The sequence below is a fragment of the Leptonychotes weddellii genome, chromosome 1 (genome assembly GCF_054177405.1).
Source record: "Leptonychotes weddellii isolate Sample4059 chromosome 1, ASM5417740v2, whole genome shotgun sequence".
Classification (NCBI taxonomy): domain Eukaryota; kingdom Metazoa; phylum Chordata; class Mammalia; order Carnivora; family Phocidae; genus Leptonychotes; species Leptonychotes weddellii.
In genome coordinates this window covers 134,438,451-134,453,948 of record NC_138369.1, presented here as the reverse complement: position 1 = coordinate 134,453,948, position 15,498 = coordinate 134,438,451, and the positions used below count along the sequence as shown (strand labels likewise).

General features: G+C 39.8%; 1 protein-coding gene and 1 long non-coding RNA gene across 7 annotated transcripts in view; one reads left to right on the top strand and one right to left on the bottom strand.

Annotated features, from left to right (window-relative positions):
* The first annotated feature begins 7 nt into the window (after positions 1–7).
* CFAP91 (cilia and flagella associated protein 91) overlaps positions 8–15,498 on the top strand; it is a 103,663-nt gene continuing 88,172 nt past the window's right edge. The window contains exons 1-2 of one of the 5 annotated variants that reach the window (XM_081833428.1): positions 8–17; positions 15,042–15,118. Coding sequence is in view for 3 of the 5 variants with exons in the window: in XM_081833401.1 (XP_081689527.1) it covers positions 10,292–10,415; positions 15,042–15,118 (201 nt within the window). In the remaining 2 variants the exon portion in view is untranslated. Of the gene's footprint in view, positions 18–98; positions 214–10,189; positions 10,416–12,839; positions 13,317–15,041; positions 15,119–15,498 lie in introns of those variants that run through there. The other 4 variants (XM_081833415.1, XM_081833401.1, XM_081833424.1 and 1 more) reach the window with 4 other exon arrangements.
* On the bottom strand, positions 2,931–10,064 carry LOC102748523 (uncharacterized). 2 transcript variants are annotated; one of them, XR_434973.3, is made up of 3 exons: positions 10,028–10,064; positions 6,708–6,818; positions 2,931–5,844 (listed from the first exon to the last, which is right to left on the bottom strand). It is a non-coding gene; the product is annotated as an uncharacterized LOC102748523 (long non-coding RNA). The 2 variants fall into 2 exon arrangements; XR_014149285.1 differs by lacking the exon at positions 10,028–10,064 and adding an exon at positions 8,240–8,322.

The window sequence follows — 15,498 nt, the reverse complement described above, 5'->3', positions numbered from 1 at the left end:
TAGGAAGGCGAGAAAAGGTAAAAAGTGGCGCCTGCGCAGGAGAGGCTAAATGAATTATTAAGGCGAGGGCGCCTCTTCCGCGCAGGTGCAGAGAGGCGGGATGAAAGGGCAAAGTTTGTCAATCAACTGGGGGATGACTCGAAAAGGAAGAGAGAAATGAGGTCATATTTCTTAACCTCTCCGCCTAGCAGTGGAAAATCGAAGCCGAAGAAGGTGAAATGACTTGTCCACGCTAAACATGAGAAACCACTAATGAGAGCCAGCTCCACCCAGTAACGGATTAGTTCCGCATGTTTCCTGTTGTATTATCTGCCCTCCTCTCCCTCCGCATCCCCACCTCCACCTCCGTCTTTTTCTGATTTAGTTAAAAATGATCAGCAAAGACATTTGAACAATGCAATCCACAAGTGTAGGGAAAAAATTCTCCTAATATTCATACCGTATACCATACACTTTAAATTCTTAACGAATTGGTGTTTATAGCTCCCTTTCTAACTTACTTGATTTCAGTATGAATTGTTCCATCATAGGGCAAATATACCAGGTAATAAAATTGAAAAATGATTTTCCTTGGCATTTCTTGAATTCGATTGGTATATAAGTAAACTGGCACCTACTATTTGCAATTGTGGTTTTTTTGTTTTTGTTTTTATTTTTCCCGCAGAGAATTGTTGGAGAAAGGGAATGAACTTATTTTTTGAAGCAGGACTTCAAGGCATTGTTCAGATAGCTGCCTAGTGATTGATACTTTGGGTAATCAGACTTTCAGTATCACCTAACAAAGGTTTGTTTCTGTATTTCAGAGATTTAGCTCAGGGAATTCATTGGTATGTCTGTGAACTGGTGCTATATGGAAGTAATTTCTTTTTTTAAAAAAGATTTTATTTATTTAAGAGAGAGAGAAAGCATGAGAAGGAGGAGGATCAGAGGGAGAAACAGACTCCCTGCTAAGCAGGGAACCCATGCAGGACTCGATTCTGGGACTCCAGGATCATGACCTGAGCCGAAGGCAGAGGCTTAACCAACTGAGCCACCCAGGCGCCCTAGAAGTAATTTCTCTATGTGTATTTTCCAAATTATTAAAACCATCCCTATTTTGTCATCTAAAAACTTTTAATGAGCATGATTTTTACCTCATTATGGATTGGTATGTTTAAAAATACAACATATTGTCCTTATGTTCTCCTAAAATAACCCTTATCTACCATTATTAGTTCTTTCAACTAGGTGTTCACTACTCTTGTTTAATATCTTGCTATTTAAACAGTGTTTCTTGGACTGCCAACCTCAACATCAGTTGGAAAGGTAATGTACAATAAACATGGCTGCACAAATCAATGCGAAAAAACAAATGGAAGAAAATTAAATACTACATCAAAAGGTGGGGCTCTGGATGCATTAAAGGTGTACATGTGAAAGGTCAAACTAAGAAATTAATAGAAGGTAGTGATAATAGAGGAGCATATCTTTTTTTTTTTTTTTATCATCCCAACTTTAGGGTGCCTGACTGGCTCAGTCAGTGGAGCGTTTGACTCTTGATCTCGGGGTCATGAGTTCGAGCCCTACGCTGGGTTTAGAGATTACTTAAAAATAAAATCTTAAAAAAAAACCCATCCCAACTTTAATAGCATGTCTCTGTTACTTAGGACCCCAAAATACATTAATGTAAAGTTGGTGAAGGTTATCTTTATACTGAGAAGGGAGGTACAACCTATTTGACAACATTTCAAAAGCACAGATTGTGTCAACACAAATTGAACAAACCATTTAGAATCTCTAAAAGTAAAGAGTTTTATTTGAGCCCAAGTTAAAACAGCTGCCCAGGAAACACACTCTTCACAGGGAAGAAAGTACTGTGGAGAATGAACAGTTTTTACAGAGTTACATACTTTTTTTCATCTTGTAAAAGCTCAAAAGATTACAGGTTAGCATATAGGCAGGAATGACGAGTTTTATTGTAAAGGAATGCAGGGAACAGGAATGTTGATTGATATCTCAAGGACAAGAGGATTTTTCCTTTAGGCTACCTTTCCTTAGGCTACACAAGCACACGTACAATGCATGTATGGCAGGCAATAGTCAGGCCTTTGTTTTGAACAAAGTTTATGTACAGTCATGCTAACTTAGGAAGAAATCTAAAATGGCTTCCCTTATATATCAGGCCTTTAGAGAGTTTTTCTCTCATCATCAGTAAAAGGAAAAAAAAAAAGATGAAGTTAATTACATCAAAACAAAGGCTTGATGTTTTCCGTAGGACATGTTAAATTAATTAAAGAAGCCATCAGACTGATGTAGCCCTAATGCTGCAGTGGCCTACATTAAGCAAACCAAAAATTAAGCCTATAAATACCTCAAGGTTACAAAATCAAAATGCTAAGGACAACCATTCACAAACAGCCAACTCAAGTTTAAGCTGTAGCCAGTCAATAATTTGTTTACTTTTCTTCCGCCTTCTCTCTGTAGAAGCCTCTCTCTGAGCTCCTGTCAGTGGAGTGAGTGTTCCTAACCGTTTCTGCTGCCCAATTTGTACCAATTCTTGTTCAAACAAACTCTTAAATTTTTATTATGCCTCGGTTTATCTTTTAATAGAAACTATAGACAAAGTTAACACATAGATGATGAATTGGTCAAAGATACTTGAAATATCTAAATCCAACAAGGGATTGATGTCTAGAATATTTAAGGAACATATAGAAAGTAACAATAAGAGAATAGCAACCTCAGTAGAGAAATGGAAAAGGGTTATGAACAGACAGTATTAGAAGCAGAAATGTTCAAGCAACTTTTTTGTTTGCCTACTTACTGCAAGAGGATATGTAGAATATATAGAAGAAAGAAACTGAGGCCAGCACTTATAAAAAGAGCTATTCCAAACAAGTATGAATCATAGATATGGAGAATAAAACAACAGTGAAGTAGACTGACAAAAATTAGAAAGCTGAATAATGCCAAGTACCTGTAAGGATGTAGGAATCCTTCCAGGTTACTGTTGGGAATGTGGAATGGTCCTGCCATTTTGGAGGGAAGTTAGGCAGTATCCAGTTAATTTAAGAGTAGATGCATATTCTGTGACTCAGCAATTCTGTTTCTGGATCTGTATTCCAAAGACTTCCTCAGCAAGTCCATAAGGGAACATATATGGGGATAATTGTCACAGCATGTTTATGGGGCAGAGAATTGGAGGCAATGTGGGCATTCATCACTGCGGGGGTGGATAGGGAAATGTAGTGCACTAGGCACATACTAGAAGACATTGACAGCATACACAAAGTAACATGGACACATTTTTAAAAGAGTGTGGGTAGTGAAAAAAGTAAGAAAGAGAATAGATACATATCCCAATACCATTTACATAAATTTAAAGAAGGGGTACAAAACCCCAAAATACACATAAGAAGGCATATATGTAAAAAGACTTGCTTTAAACAGAATGGTTGTTTATGAAGGAAGGTAAGTGGGGGAAGAGAATGGGAATAAATGCAAATAAAGTGATCTTTCAGGGACCAATGATGACAATGTGTCATGCACAGAGCAGGATAAAGAAGGCAATTATCCACACGTGAAAAACAAGGAAAACTATGCTGGTAGCATCCCACTACATGCAATTTGGAAAACACTGCTTCGTGGGGTAATAATTGAATTTAATTATTTTGATGTCCTCTTTCATTACCCTTGTAGGTGGTGTTAAACAAGGTAAGTTTTATTCTAAGAGCTTTAGCCGTGTCCTTGCTTTTAAGTAAAAATAATCATTTTGTTATAAAGACATATTGTGAATTTGTAGATGATGTGCTGTGATCTTGTCATACTCATTTTGGTGCCCCAACAGTAGTTAGCAGATGGTAGACACAGCATAAAGTTTTATTCAGGCAAATTATTCCAAAGAAAGCTTTATTTTGCCCTGTTGCTACAAAGAATCTTCAAGTATTTTTTCCCATAGATCTATCTTAAATAAGGAGAGAGACAAAAAGAAAATGTTGTTTGAACTGATTTTTCCCTCTAGTATTGTCCAATAACTCTCATATTGGCACTGATAATTCTTAATAGAGAAGCCAGATTTGTAAGATGGGCCCACTTAAAATGTATAAGCTGTTGAAATGGCAGCATAATCTTCAGTTGTAATGTCTTCCATACACGATGAGTTTGTGAACCATCATTTGATCTTCACAGCAGTTGAGCTTACTATTTACATTATAGATGAGAACATTGAGAGATGGATATGATTTGTTTGTTCAAGGTCACATAACTCGTAAGTGGTAGGCCTGAGACTCAACATCATCTCCTTCTAAGGTCTGTGCTCAATCTACTATCCCACTTCATTTGTCTAAATGCAAGGTGAATATTTCTTATTTTTAAATTAATCATTGATCTCTAATGTGCTACTGAACTTTGGTGTCTAGGAAATCAACAAGGAAGAAAAGAGAAAGAAATATCTGGGAGAATTTAGGGAGTTAAGAGAACCATGTAGATGCAGATTATAGACCAAAATGCTGTAACAGTTTCAGCAATTGAGAAAAGATTTTTCTTGCCCACTCTCCTTCCTTGCTTCAGTGAAGAAAGTGTACTGCAGTGACAACGCTCTGTGATTTCCTCAGGGTAAGCTAGTATTGGCAGGCCTCGGGCAAAGAAGTTGGGTAGCAGCCCCTTCTTGCCCTGTCCCCACTTCCTTTAACAGGCTGTGTTCCACATATTAGCAAGCTCTTAGTTTCCTCCCTGAGCACTGTGACTCTTTTTTTTTTAAATTTTACTTTATTTTATTTAAATTCAATTACTTAACATACAGTGTATTATTAGTTTCAGAGGCAGAGTTCAGTGATTCATCAGTTGAGCAACTGTGATGCTTTAAACCCTTCCAACAACTGCTTCTTCGGGATGGAATATTCTCCTGCCCTTGAAAAAAAGACCAAAAGATAATCCTTTCCAAAATGAAATATTTATGTTATTCATATCCAGCTACTTACTTCTCCTCTTGTTTCAGAATGGTACAGTTAGGGGGCACCTGGGTGGCTCAGATGGTTAAGCATCTGCCTTCAGCTCAGGTCAAGATCCCAGGGTCCTGGGATCGAGCCCCACATTGGGCTCCTGGCTTGGTGGGGAGCCTGCTTCTCCCTCTCCCCCTGCTCATGCTCTCTCTCTCTCTCTCTCTGTATCTCTGTGTCTCAAATGAATAAGTAAAATCTTAAAAAAAAAAAATGTTAGTTACCCTACACATGTAGGTTGCTTTTTCTTCTGCCTTTTAATTTATGAAGAGGTAAGCTTTAAGGTTAATGATTGGTTTTAACATAAACACCATTCTTTACTTTTCTTACTCAGTCTAAATGTTGTTAGACTTGTGGGGTTGTTGTTAGAGTAGGCAGTTAGTTAGGTTCTAACAGGATACCTGGAGGCCAGGACTGAGGAAGTCATGGTCAGCTATTGGGAAAGTCAGAGGCCTGTCCTGGCAGCACTCCACAAGAAGCCAGATCTAACCAAACAGGCCTGAGATGGTGGATGCCATGACAGGAAACCCCTGACCAAGTTAGGAAGAAAAAGTGTAAAACACTGCTTCACATCCCAAGTAATAAACATTTTGCCTCTTAGTTAATAACGGTCAATAAAAGCTAGAAACCGAAACCCCCACGGCACACATTGTTCTTGCTATCATTCTTGATCTCACATCTCCACAGGGTACTTTTTACTTTAATAAACTTCCTGCTTCTGTTACTCATCCACTGTGCTTCATGTCTGTCCTTGAATTCCTCCTCGTGACAAGACCAAGAACCTTCGGCAACTCCTTCAGGTCTCGCTGGGTCGGTGGCTCAGGAACCAGGGTCTCCCCAGTTCACCCAGCAATAGGATGGCCTTAGTCTTAAAGGCAAAATAGGAGTATAACACAATGACATTTAGCGTTTCCCATTCTCCCCCAAGAAAAATCTCAAAAACCCACTTCCCCCAAGAAAAACACGACAATTTTAGAGCTGTAACTGGAGATTAAATTGAGAGTAGGTGGTGTGTGGAGACTAAATAATAAAGGATTAGATTCAACCATCTGTTTTACAGAGGCAACTCTGAGGTTGGTTTGATTAGTGCCTTTCATATTAAGTTCTTGCTTCCCAATTCTGATTCTAACCAACAATATTTTACTATTTTAAGCCTGTGGGGCTCTTCACTATTGCTATTGTAATTGCTATATTAATAGGCAGCAAGAGTTGAAATGGTGAGTCTAATGGACTTTTTTATAGTAGAGTAAATATGTTATTGTGTGGTACTGAATGGAAGCATTACCTATGAATGGCACCAAGCAATCATTCTGTGGTTGGCAGCCCTGGTAATGTAACAAGCAACAATTAAGGAAATACTTTCTAAAATCCCACCATGATGAAAGTACTTAGCTATTTTTCATGCCTAACAAATTCCAGGTGTGGAGACTTTACCACTTAAGGGTAGGAAGTGGATGTTGGTAGAGGAGTGACACCATATGCTGAGAGAGAAGAATTACAAGGCTTGAATTCTCACTTCCCTAGTTAATAAGTTTAGAGGTAATTTTGTACAGTATTTACATTTCTGCCTGCAAATTCCACAGGTAAATATGTACTATATATTATGCTCTATAGCTTTTTAAGAACTCTGAAGGGTTTGAAACTTTACTCTATTTGCCTACTACAGTCCCATGAATGCTAGTAGAAGCCAGCAAACTGCTAGGTCAGAGATAAAGGTAATTTATTACTTACAGCCGTAGCAGCAATATATCAGCATTTTTGTGTCAGTTTGCTGAGCTCCAATTCCCACAGGGTGATGTGAAGAAGGCCAAATGACATCTGCATACATATTGGGTTGCATTACTGGAAAAAAATATAGTGAGCTTAGGAAACCCAAATCTTTAATAATGGGTGGTAAGAACGTCTGCCCTTTGCTCAAAGGGAGACTGACTTTTTTTTCTTTTTAAAGGTTTTCATTTATTTGAGAGAAAGAGTGTGAGAGAGCGAGAGCATAAGTGAGGTGAGGGGCAGAAGGAGAAGCAGACTCCCCACTGAGCAGGGAGCCAGATGCAGGGCTCAATCCCAGGACTCTGGCATATGACCTGAGCCAAAGGCAGACGCTTAACCGACTGAGCCACCCAGGCACCCAGGAGACTGACTTCTAAGGCTCTAAGCAAACCTGCCCTTTGCTCTAGAAATGCACACTATCTCTCTTGTCCAAGGGTGTATCCTACACAAAGGAACAAGGGCAGACAGTATACCCCTTACAAGGCAAGCAGAACATGGCCAACTGTCTTCCAACATGGCAAAGTATAACTTTAATGATTTTTTTAATTAACTAGCACTCCTCTACAATATCAAAGTTACAAGTAAACCACAAGACACAATGTAATTTCATAAAGACGGCACATTATTTCGTGCTGTGTAGCATTACCAAAAACCTAGTGGTAATACACGTTTATTATCTCCGTTTTTAGTTAGGAATCTTTTTTTTTTTTAAAGATTTTATTTATTTATTTGAGACAGAGAGAATGAGAGACAGAGAGCACGAGAGGGAGGAGGGTCAGAGGGAGAAGCAGACCCCCCGCCGAGCAGGGAGCCCGATGCAGGACTCGATCCCGGGACTCCAGGATCATGACCTGAGCCGAAGGCAGTCACCTAACCAACTGAGCCACCCAGGCGCCCTTTTAGTTAGGAATCTAGGCGTGGCTTAAGTAGTTCCACTGATTAGGGTCTCACAAGACTGCAATCAAGATATTGGGTGAGACTGTGATCTTATCTGAGGTTCTAATGAGGAAGGATATGCTTTTAATCTCACTCAGGTTGTTGGCAGAGTTCAGTTTCTTGAGTTGTAGGATTGAAGGTTTTGGTTTCTTGCTGTGGGTTGGAGGTTGGCCTCAGCTTCAAGAAGCTTGTTATGTGGGGTTCCCCAACATGGCCACTTGCTTCCTCCAAGCAAGGGAGAGAGTGAGCAACTCCAGTAAAATGGCCTGTACGGTCTACCTAAGACAATCACATAGTCACATATATCTCATTGCATTTGACATATTCTGTTGGTTAATGTCTTCCAATATATTTATGGAGGGGGCTGGCTGTTGGCTACTGAAGATAATTAATGTGATTCAGTGAGGAGAAGTCTTTCTGAAGAGGGGAGATTTTAGCTGAGAACTCAAATGATGAAGAGTCAGCAGTGAGAAGATGGGGGACAGGGATGAGGAACATTCTGGGAAGAAGGGACAGAAAGTGGGAAATGTAGCTATGCCCACAGACAAATATTATCATACCATTATAACATTGTATTTTGTTTCTGTGTCTGTTTTCTCCATCATTCAGTAAGCTGTACAAATTATCTCAGAATCTTCAACACCTATTTTATAGTAGATAGTAAATTTGTTTAATAAATGGATGTATTTATTAATTTAGGAATCATTTTATTAAGTTTTCATTTATCAGGAACTTCAGAGATATAAAATGATCATGTGAAGGCCTGTGCCCACAATGAACTCACAGTTGTGTGGAGCAGAGTTGCAAACAATTACAATTCAAGGTGGTCCATGCTATTGGTACTATTATAGTGTTGGAAGAAAGAATGAAGTCTCACTCTTTTTGGGGGATTTGAGGAAAACTACATAATGGTAGTAAAGTTAGCACTGAGTCTTCAAAGATACCTAAATTAGTTGGGGTGCATAAATAGGAAAAGGCATTTTAGGCAAAGGAATCAGCTTGAGCAAGGGCTTGGGAGTGACAAAGCATATAGCTGGTTTGCAAAACCCCCAAGAAGTTTAGGAGTAAACAAAACCAGGAGTATGTATGGAAAGATGGATAGCATGCCAGGAGGCTTATTCAATAAATGTCTATGGATCACATCAAAAGGACAAAGAAGTCAGCTCTAAGGTGTGCCACTAGCCTAACAGGATCATTTGAGTATCATAAATAACAATGGATTAAGACACATCAGATTTGTAAAATGTATGCATTCCTAATGATACTAAACAAACAAAATCTTACTGGCTAACACTGGAGGTTGCTAGGGCACCAACTCATTTCTCTGAAATTTTATAATAAAGTGAAAAACCACAGCATTTATCCAGTCTTTCTTCTAGGATCCCGGTATTTCAGGATAACCAATGAGTTGGTGAAAATTGTTTTTTTTAAAAAAGATTTTATTTATTTGAGAGAGAGAGCATAATCCGGGTGAGGGGCAGAGGGAGAAGCAGACTCCTCCTTGAGCAGGGAGTCCAACAGGGAACTTGATCCCAGGACTCCAGGATCATGACCTGAGCTGAAGGCAGACCCTTAACCAACTGAGCCACCCAGGCCCCCCAAAGTTTTTTTTTTATAGAATCCCAGCTAATAAAGAAAATCATTAAAAGTATTAGAAATCTACTGTTAAAAGACTTAAGAGCTATACCAAAATGCAATGTGAAGATTTCTTTTTTGATCTTTTGATAGGAAAAAAACAACTATTAAATGACATTTTGGCTTTAACCAGGTTAATTTGAACATGCACTATTAGATGACATTAAGGAATTATTAATTAGATGTGATAATGAAGTTAAAAAAATCCGTATCAGTTTGAGATGCATATTAATTTAAGGGTAAAATAATGTCTGGGATTAGTTTCAAAATACTCAAGCACGGAGCGGGAGAGGGGATGAAACTAGATTGGCAAAATGTTAATTGTTGATTCTTGGTGACTGGTACGTGAGGGTTATTAAAAGTGGATTCACTTTTGCCTATGTTTAAAATTTTCCTTAATAGTTTTAAAAAGCAGAAGTCCCGCGGAAAGGGGATGTCCGAAATGAAAGACCCCAACTATTCTAGGAGATTCTCAGATTTCCCAGGGCTTTCCGAGAGTTGTGAACTGTAATTGCCGAATCGGGGCTGGATTTGAGCAGCAGATTCCGGCTCTCCGGGAGCTGACCCAGGGTGGGCGGTTGAGAGCTCAGAGCAGTTTTGGGAGCATAGTGGGAAGCGAGGACATATTTCCCCAACCCGGCGGCCTCCCCTCCTCAAGCCTGCCTTTCTTTTCAATCTTCCTTCCCTCCGAGCCCCACATGCCGCTCACGCACTTGGACGAAACTCTTTTTCTCCTATTCTTCCTCTCCAGCGCCTAGCTCCACCCCTAACTCTTCTTGACCCTACTTGTCCTCTCCCACCACAGCCCCGCCCCTTCCGTTTCTAGCCCCGCCCCATGTATTCGCCCCGCCCTTCCCCCTGCTCCTCGCCCCGCCCCTTATCTCGGCGCTGAGGAGGAGGTTACCATAGCGACCGTGCACACAGCAGCTAGGCGTCCCTCGTTGGTCCCCGGCTGGCCGGAGGGAAGAGGCGACACCATGAGCCATGTGGTGACTATCGAGGAGCCCCAGGCCAACCCGCAGGTGTCTCAGACCCGGTGCGGGATCAGGTCGGGGGCCTGGGGCAACGTCTCCTCCAATCGACAGTATGATTTTCTGTACGGTAAGGGTGGCACCAGACCTCCCTCCTGAGGTACTGAGTCCTGGGCTGGGTGGGCTTCGGGACGGTGGGACCGGGCCAGGGGCCCGGTGAGCGGAAGATGAGCCTCAGGACGGATCCCTTGTCCGCGGTTATCCTTTGTTGGGTGGGAGCAGCTCCGAGCTCCGCAGGTGGCGGCGCTCTCCGGGCGCGTCGGAAGCCCCAGGTGCGCTCAGAGTCTCGGAGCACCGCGCGGGATCGCCTTACTGCTCGCCACCTGTTACCACCTTTTCCTGATAATTTGCACAGCCTTAAGTAATCTTCCCGAAACCTGTTTCCGGTGTTTTGCTATCCAAAAAAGTATGTAATGATTTGCAGGCTTGGAGATTCACTCAACATTCCCACGTTCAAACTGTGTAAAGTGCCCGACAAAAATGACCTTCCCGCCCCCATTCTCCGGGCAACTCCAAATTTGGCTTTGTAGATAAAGGAGTAGCAGTTTATCTCACGTTTGTTTCTAGTTTTTCTCTTTTTAAAAAAAAACTTATTGTTACTCATCAAAGCATTGCTTATAAACTAGGTCCACTGGATTCTTTTGGGTCAATAAAGACAGGCCCAGTTTGTTTTAATGCCCTGCTTGTCCGTTTGTGTTCTGTCTCTTTTACTGGACCTTAAGTTTCTTGAGTTCTTAGGTACTTGTTTTATACAGTTTTCCAGCCTTCTTAGCACCTATTCCAGTGTTGGTACATATGCAAGGTACTTCATAAATGCTTAGTGAATTTTGAATTTACTATTAAAAGAATTTTAATCAGTTAAACATGATTTTTTCTAATTTTGCCCTCATCAGTCCCATGCTCTTCACCTGAACCTTGCATTGCTTTTAACCATGTGGTATCTCCTCTAAGATTCCCAGGATCATCTTTGGATGGGAATCCACAGGTTACCCATTTCCTGGTATAGGGGCTATGTAATGGTTGCTTACATTTTATAGCCAGTGGTTTTCTTTATCCATTCTTGGTTTCATTTTGTAAAATAAGTCTAGTAAATTGTAAACACATCACCGTGTTGATTTCAAAGGTAATTTGGAAATTGGATAGACCTCTTCAGTAAAGACAGGCAGACAATTTACCAAGCTTCTTGTCTCTTTTATTCTTAAAAGTATTCCTTTCTCTCTCTCTCTTTTTTGCAGGGAGATGCTAAATGTTTCCATGTCCCTTGCAAGGAACAGAAACCCACTCAAAATAGGCCAAATAAAGTTTGGATTGTTCCAATAAAACAGGCAGTCTCACAGCTATTAATGGACAGGAAGCATAGTATAGCCAGGACAAAGTAGAACCAAAACAGGGAAGGTCAGAACTAAGGTATGGTGCCCTTCTGCGTGATTTCTTAGACCTTATGGTTTTTTATCTTGTTTAGGTTGTCAGATTTAGCAAGTAAAAATACAGGATGCACAGTTAAATTTGAATTTGAAATAAATAACGAATAATATTTTAGTATATTTATTTATATATTTAGTATAAATTTTTGGCCCCATGCAATATTTGTGATCTATTTATATAAAAAGTTATTCATTGCCTATATGAAATTTAAATTTAACTGGGCATCCTGTATTTTATCTGTCAACAGATATGTTGCAGAATGTGTAGTCATAAATCATACAGTATTGTGCCATTATCTTCTCTAGATGGCAGGAATGTTTCTATGGATAGCACGTCTTTGTACTCCTTATGGAAAGAAGAGGAGAATAGTTTATAATTTATTATTCAGATTTAGGGGAAATGCAGGCTAAACTCATTTAAGATGAACAACACAGTTGGAACCATAGACCCAATGACATCTTTTAAATCACTTAAAATAAGAGTATGAATAGAAATTTCCCATTGGGGACGCCTGGGTGGCTCCGTCAGTTAAGCATCTGCCTTCGGCTCTGCTTCTCCCTCTCCCTCTGCCTGCCGCTCCCTGCTTATGCTCTCTCTCTCTGTCAAATAGATAAATAAAAAATCTTAAAAAAATTTCCCTTTGTCCCCAATATATCAGACATGTTGAAGCTATAGCCTTTGTCCCTTTAAACAGGTGCATTCATTCAGCCTTCAAATTCATGAGCCTGTAATTTGAGGTCATAAAATCTGGCCTCATCATTCCTAATCAGCCCAGTTTCCATCACTTCTCAACTTGAATCATAGGTGTGGATTTGGGTGCTGCAGCTAAAGAAGAGTATATTAAAGATGATGATTCCCAAATTCATATCACTGGTCCAGACTTCTCTCCCAAACTCTAGATTCTTATATCAAATTGCCTACTTCATTTCTCCACTTGGACATATAATAGACACCTAAGGCATGCTTTTCATGTTCTTCCTACAAACCTGCTCCACCACAGGCTTTCCTGTGTCAATTGATACCAATCCCATACTTTAGTTGCTAAGTCTAAAAATCTTGGAGCCATCATTGTCTCATCTCTCTCTCTCTCTGACACACACCATTCCAATCCATTAAGTCCTCTCTGGTCCCACCTTAAAAATATATCTAGAATCCTGCCCCATTTCATCACTTCTCTTGCCACCACCATCATTTCTTCTCTAAGCTCACTGCATGAGCCTCCTAATAGGTCTCCCTGTCTTTTCCATTGTTTCCATGCAGTCTGTTCTTCACTGGGCAGCCACAATGAACATTTTATTATTTTTTTAAAGATTTTATTTATTTATTTTAGAGAGAGAGCACATGAGTGAGTGGGCAGAGGGGTAAAGGGGTAGAGAGGGAGGGGAGAAGGAAAGAGAGAGAATGCCAAGCAAACTCCACACTGAGTGCAGAGCCCTATTTAGGGCTCAATCCCACAAGCCTGAGATCATGACCTGATCTGAAACCAAGAGTCGGATGCTTAACCGCCTGAGCCACCCAGGAGCCCCTACAATGAACATTTTAAAATGTAAGTCAGATTTTGTCACATCTTGTCTCAAAATCTTGAAATGGTTTCCCTCCTCACTCAGATTAAAAGCCAAAGTCTTGTCAGTGGTCCACAAAGCCCCATGTGATCTAGGCCCCTGGTAACTTGCCTGACCTTTTATCTACCATATTTTGCTTCTCTCACTCTGTTTCAATCCTGTTGGTCTCTGCTGTTCTTCAAACATGTCAGGCATGCTGCCATCCTAGGGCCTTTGCTCTAGCTGTTTCCTCTGCCTCAAATGCTTTTCTTTCAGATAACAGTATAGTTAACTCCCCACTTGCAAGTCTCCTTAAATGTCACCCCTTGGGGCACCTGCGTGGCTCAGTCAGGTTAAGCATCTGCCTTTGGCTCAGGTCGTGATCCCAGGGTCCTGGGATCGAGCCCCATGTCGGGCTCACTACTGCTTCTCCCTCTCCCTCTGCTGCTCCCCCTGCTTGTTCTCTCTCTTTCTCTCTCCTCTCTCTCTGTCAAATAAAAAAAAAAAAAAAAAAAGTCACCCCTCAATGAGGCCTGGCCTGCCCTGACTCCCCTGTGTAAAATTGCAATCCAATCTCCATTACCTGCTCTTTCCCCACTTTTTAAAATAACACTATCCTCTAACATATTATATAATATGCTAATTTGTTGTGTTGTTTATTGTCTCTCTCTCATGAAGTCAGGGATCTTTATCTTTTTCTTGATATGTTCCAGGCACCTTGAACATAGTAACCTGTCAATAAATCTTTCTTGAATGAAAGAGAGCTGAGCCTCTTGTAGTTTTTCAACCTTGGGAGAATATTAAATGTCTGCATTCAATATATCATTTTTGTTGGGTAACTGAGGAGTTATTAGACTCTAGGAATTGACTCACATTATCTAAATTAAATTAAATTTAAATTACTTATAAATCACAATAACAATTATTAATTTCTGTGAATAAATATGTTGCCAAGTCATCTAGACTAGTTGGTCAAGGTATTTGTTTCTCAAGAGATATCTACTAGGGAAATCAAGTCTCTATCTGAAGGTTGCTTATGAATTTAATATCATATTGTTTAATTTTAAGGGATGGTATAATCGATCATAAATATTCTTCATTGCTTTAAAGATATACCTAACAAGTCCATACTTATAATAATAGGGCAATCTTTTGTGGAACTTTGGAGAAAAAACTTAGTCCCATCATCAACATCCTTCTAAATTTAAGGAGCGAATTATAGCTGATTTTATTTATTTATTATTAGAGAATGACATTTTCCTACTATGTTTATCAATTCTGAGGTGACATGTTGTTAAGAGTTTGTATCTTTCCCTTGTACTGAATATGGGAGGTAGTGCCCCCAATGTGTTATTTCTTTTACTTGTAAATGGGTGTAGTTAGCATATACAGGGTCTCTCATCTTAGAGTATTTCCTGGGCTACCCAGACCCAGAAAGTGGTTTGTTCATAGGAGAGAAAAGACGGTGTGTTTAGGCTCTGGTGCTTGAGGACATCTCAGGCCTACTTTTTGCCTTGCAATTCTATAACCTGACTTTGGAATATACAGAGGAGAAATGCATCTAACAGACTCTCACTTGTGATAGAGTAACAGGGCAATGAGCTACTGTAGAGTTAGGCAATATCTAAATCTTGTAATTTTTTTTCCAAATAAGAAATTACATTATTTTGCCATTATTCTCAGTCTAGATATATTCCATTCCTTATACCACCTTATTGTTTATTTTGCAGATCCATTGTTTATTGTGTCAAGTGAGAAAGACCACACACAGGCAAATATCCAAGCTAACCTGATTCGAAACAGACTGGTAGGTCTAATTCAATCACTAAGGCAGCCTACTGAACTTGAACTATCCAGTTTTGCCAACCACACTAATCAGATTGACTAATCATGAGATCTCCAGTGGATTTTATATTCTGCAGAAATTACTCTGCCATGATTACTAGGGGATAAAACATCTTGATACTTGTGGCCCAATGTGAAGATTAATTAACTAATAGTGAATAAAGGACTCATTATAACCTAATTTATTTCAGTGGGAAAAGTTATATATGCCTGTGTTAAGTTAAAAGAATTCAAGTAGTACAAAAACATATACAGTATGAAATAAATTCTAACCCTCATCCCCCTTCTCATAATCATCCACTGTTATCATTTTCTTGGGTATCTTTCTAGAGATATTCTATG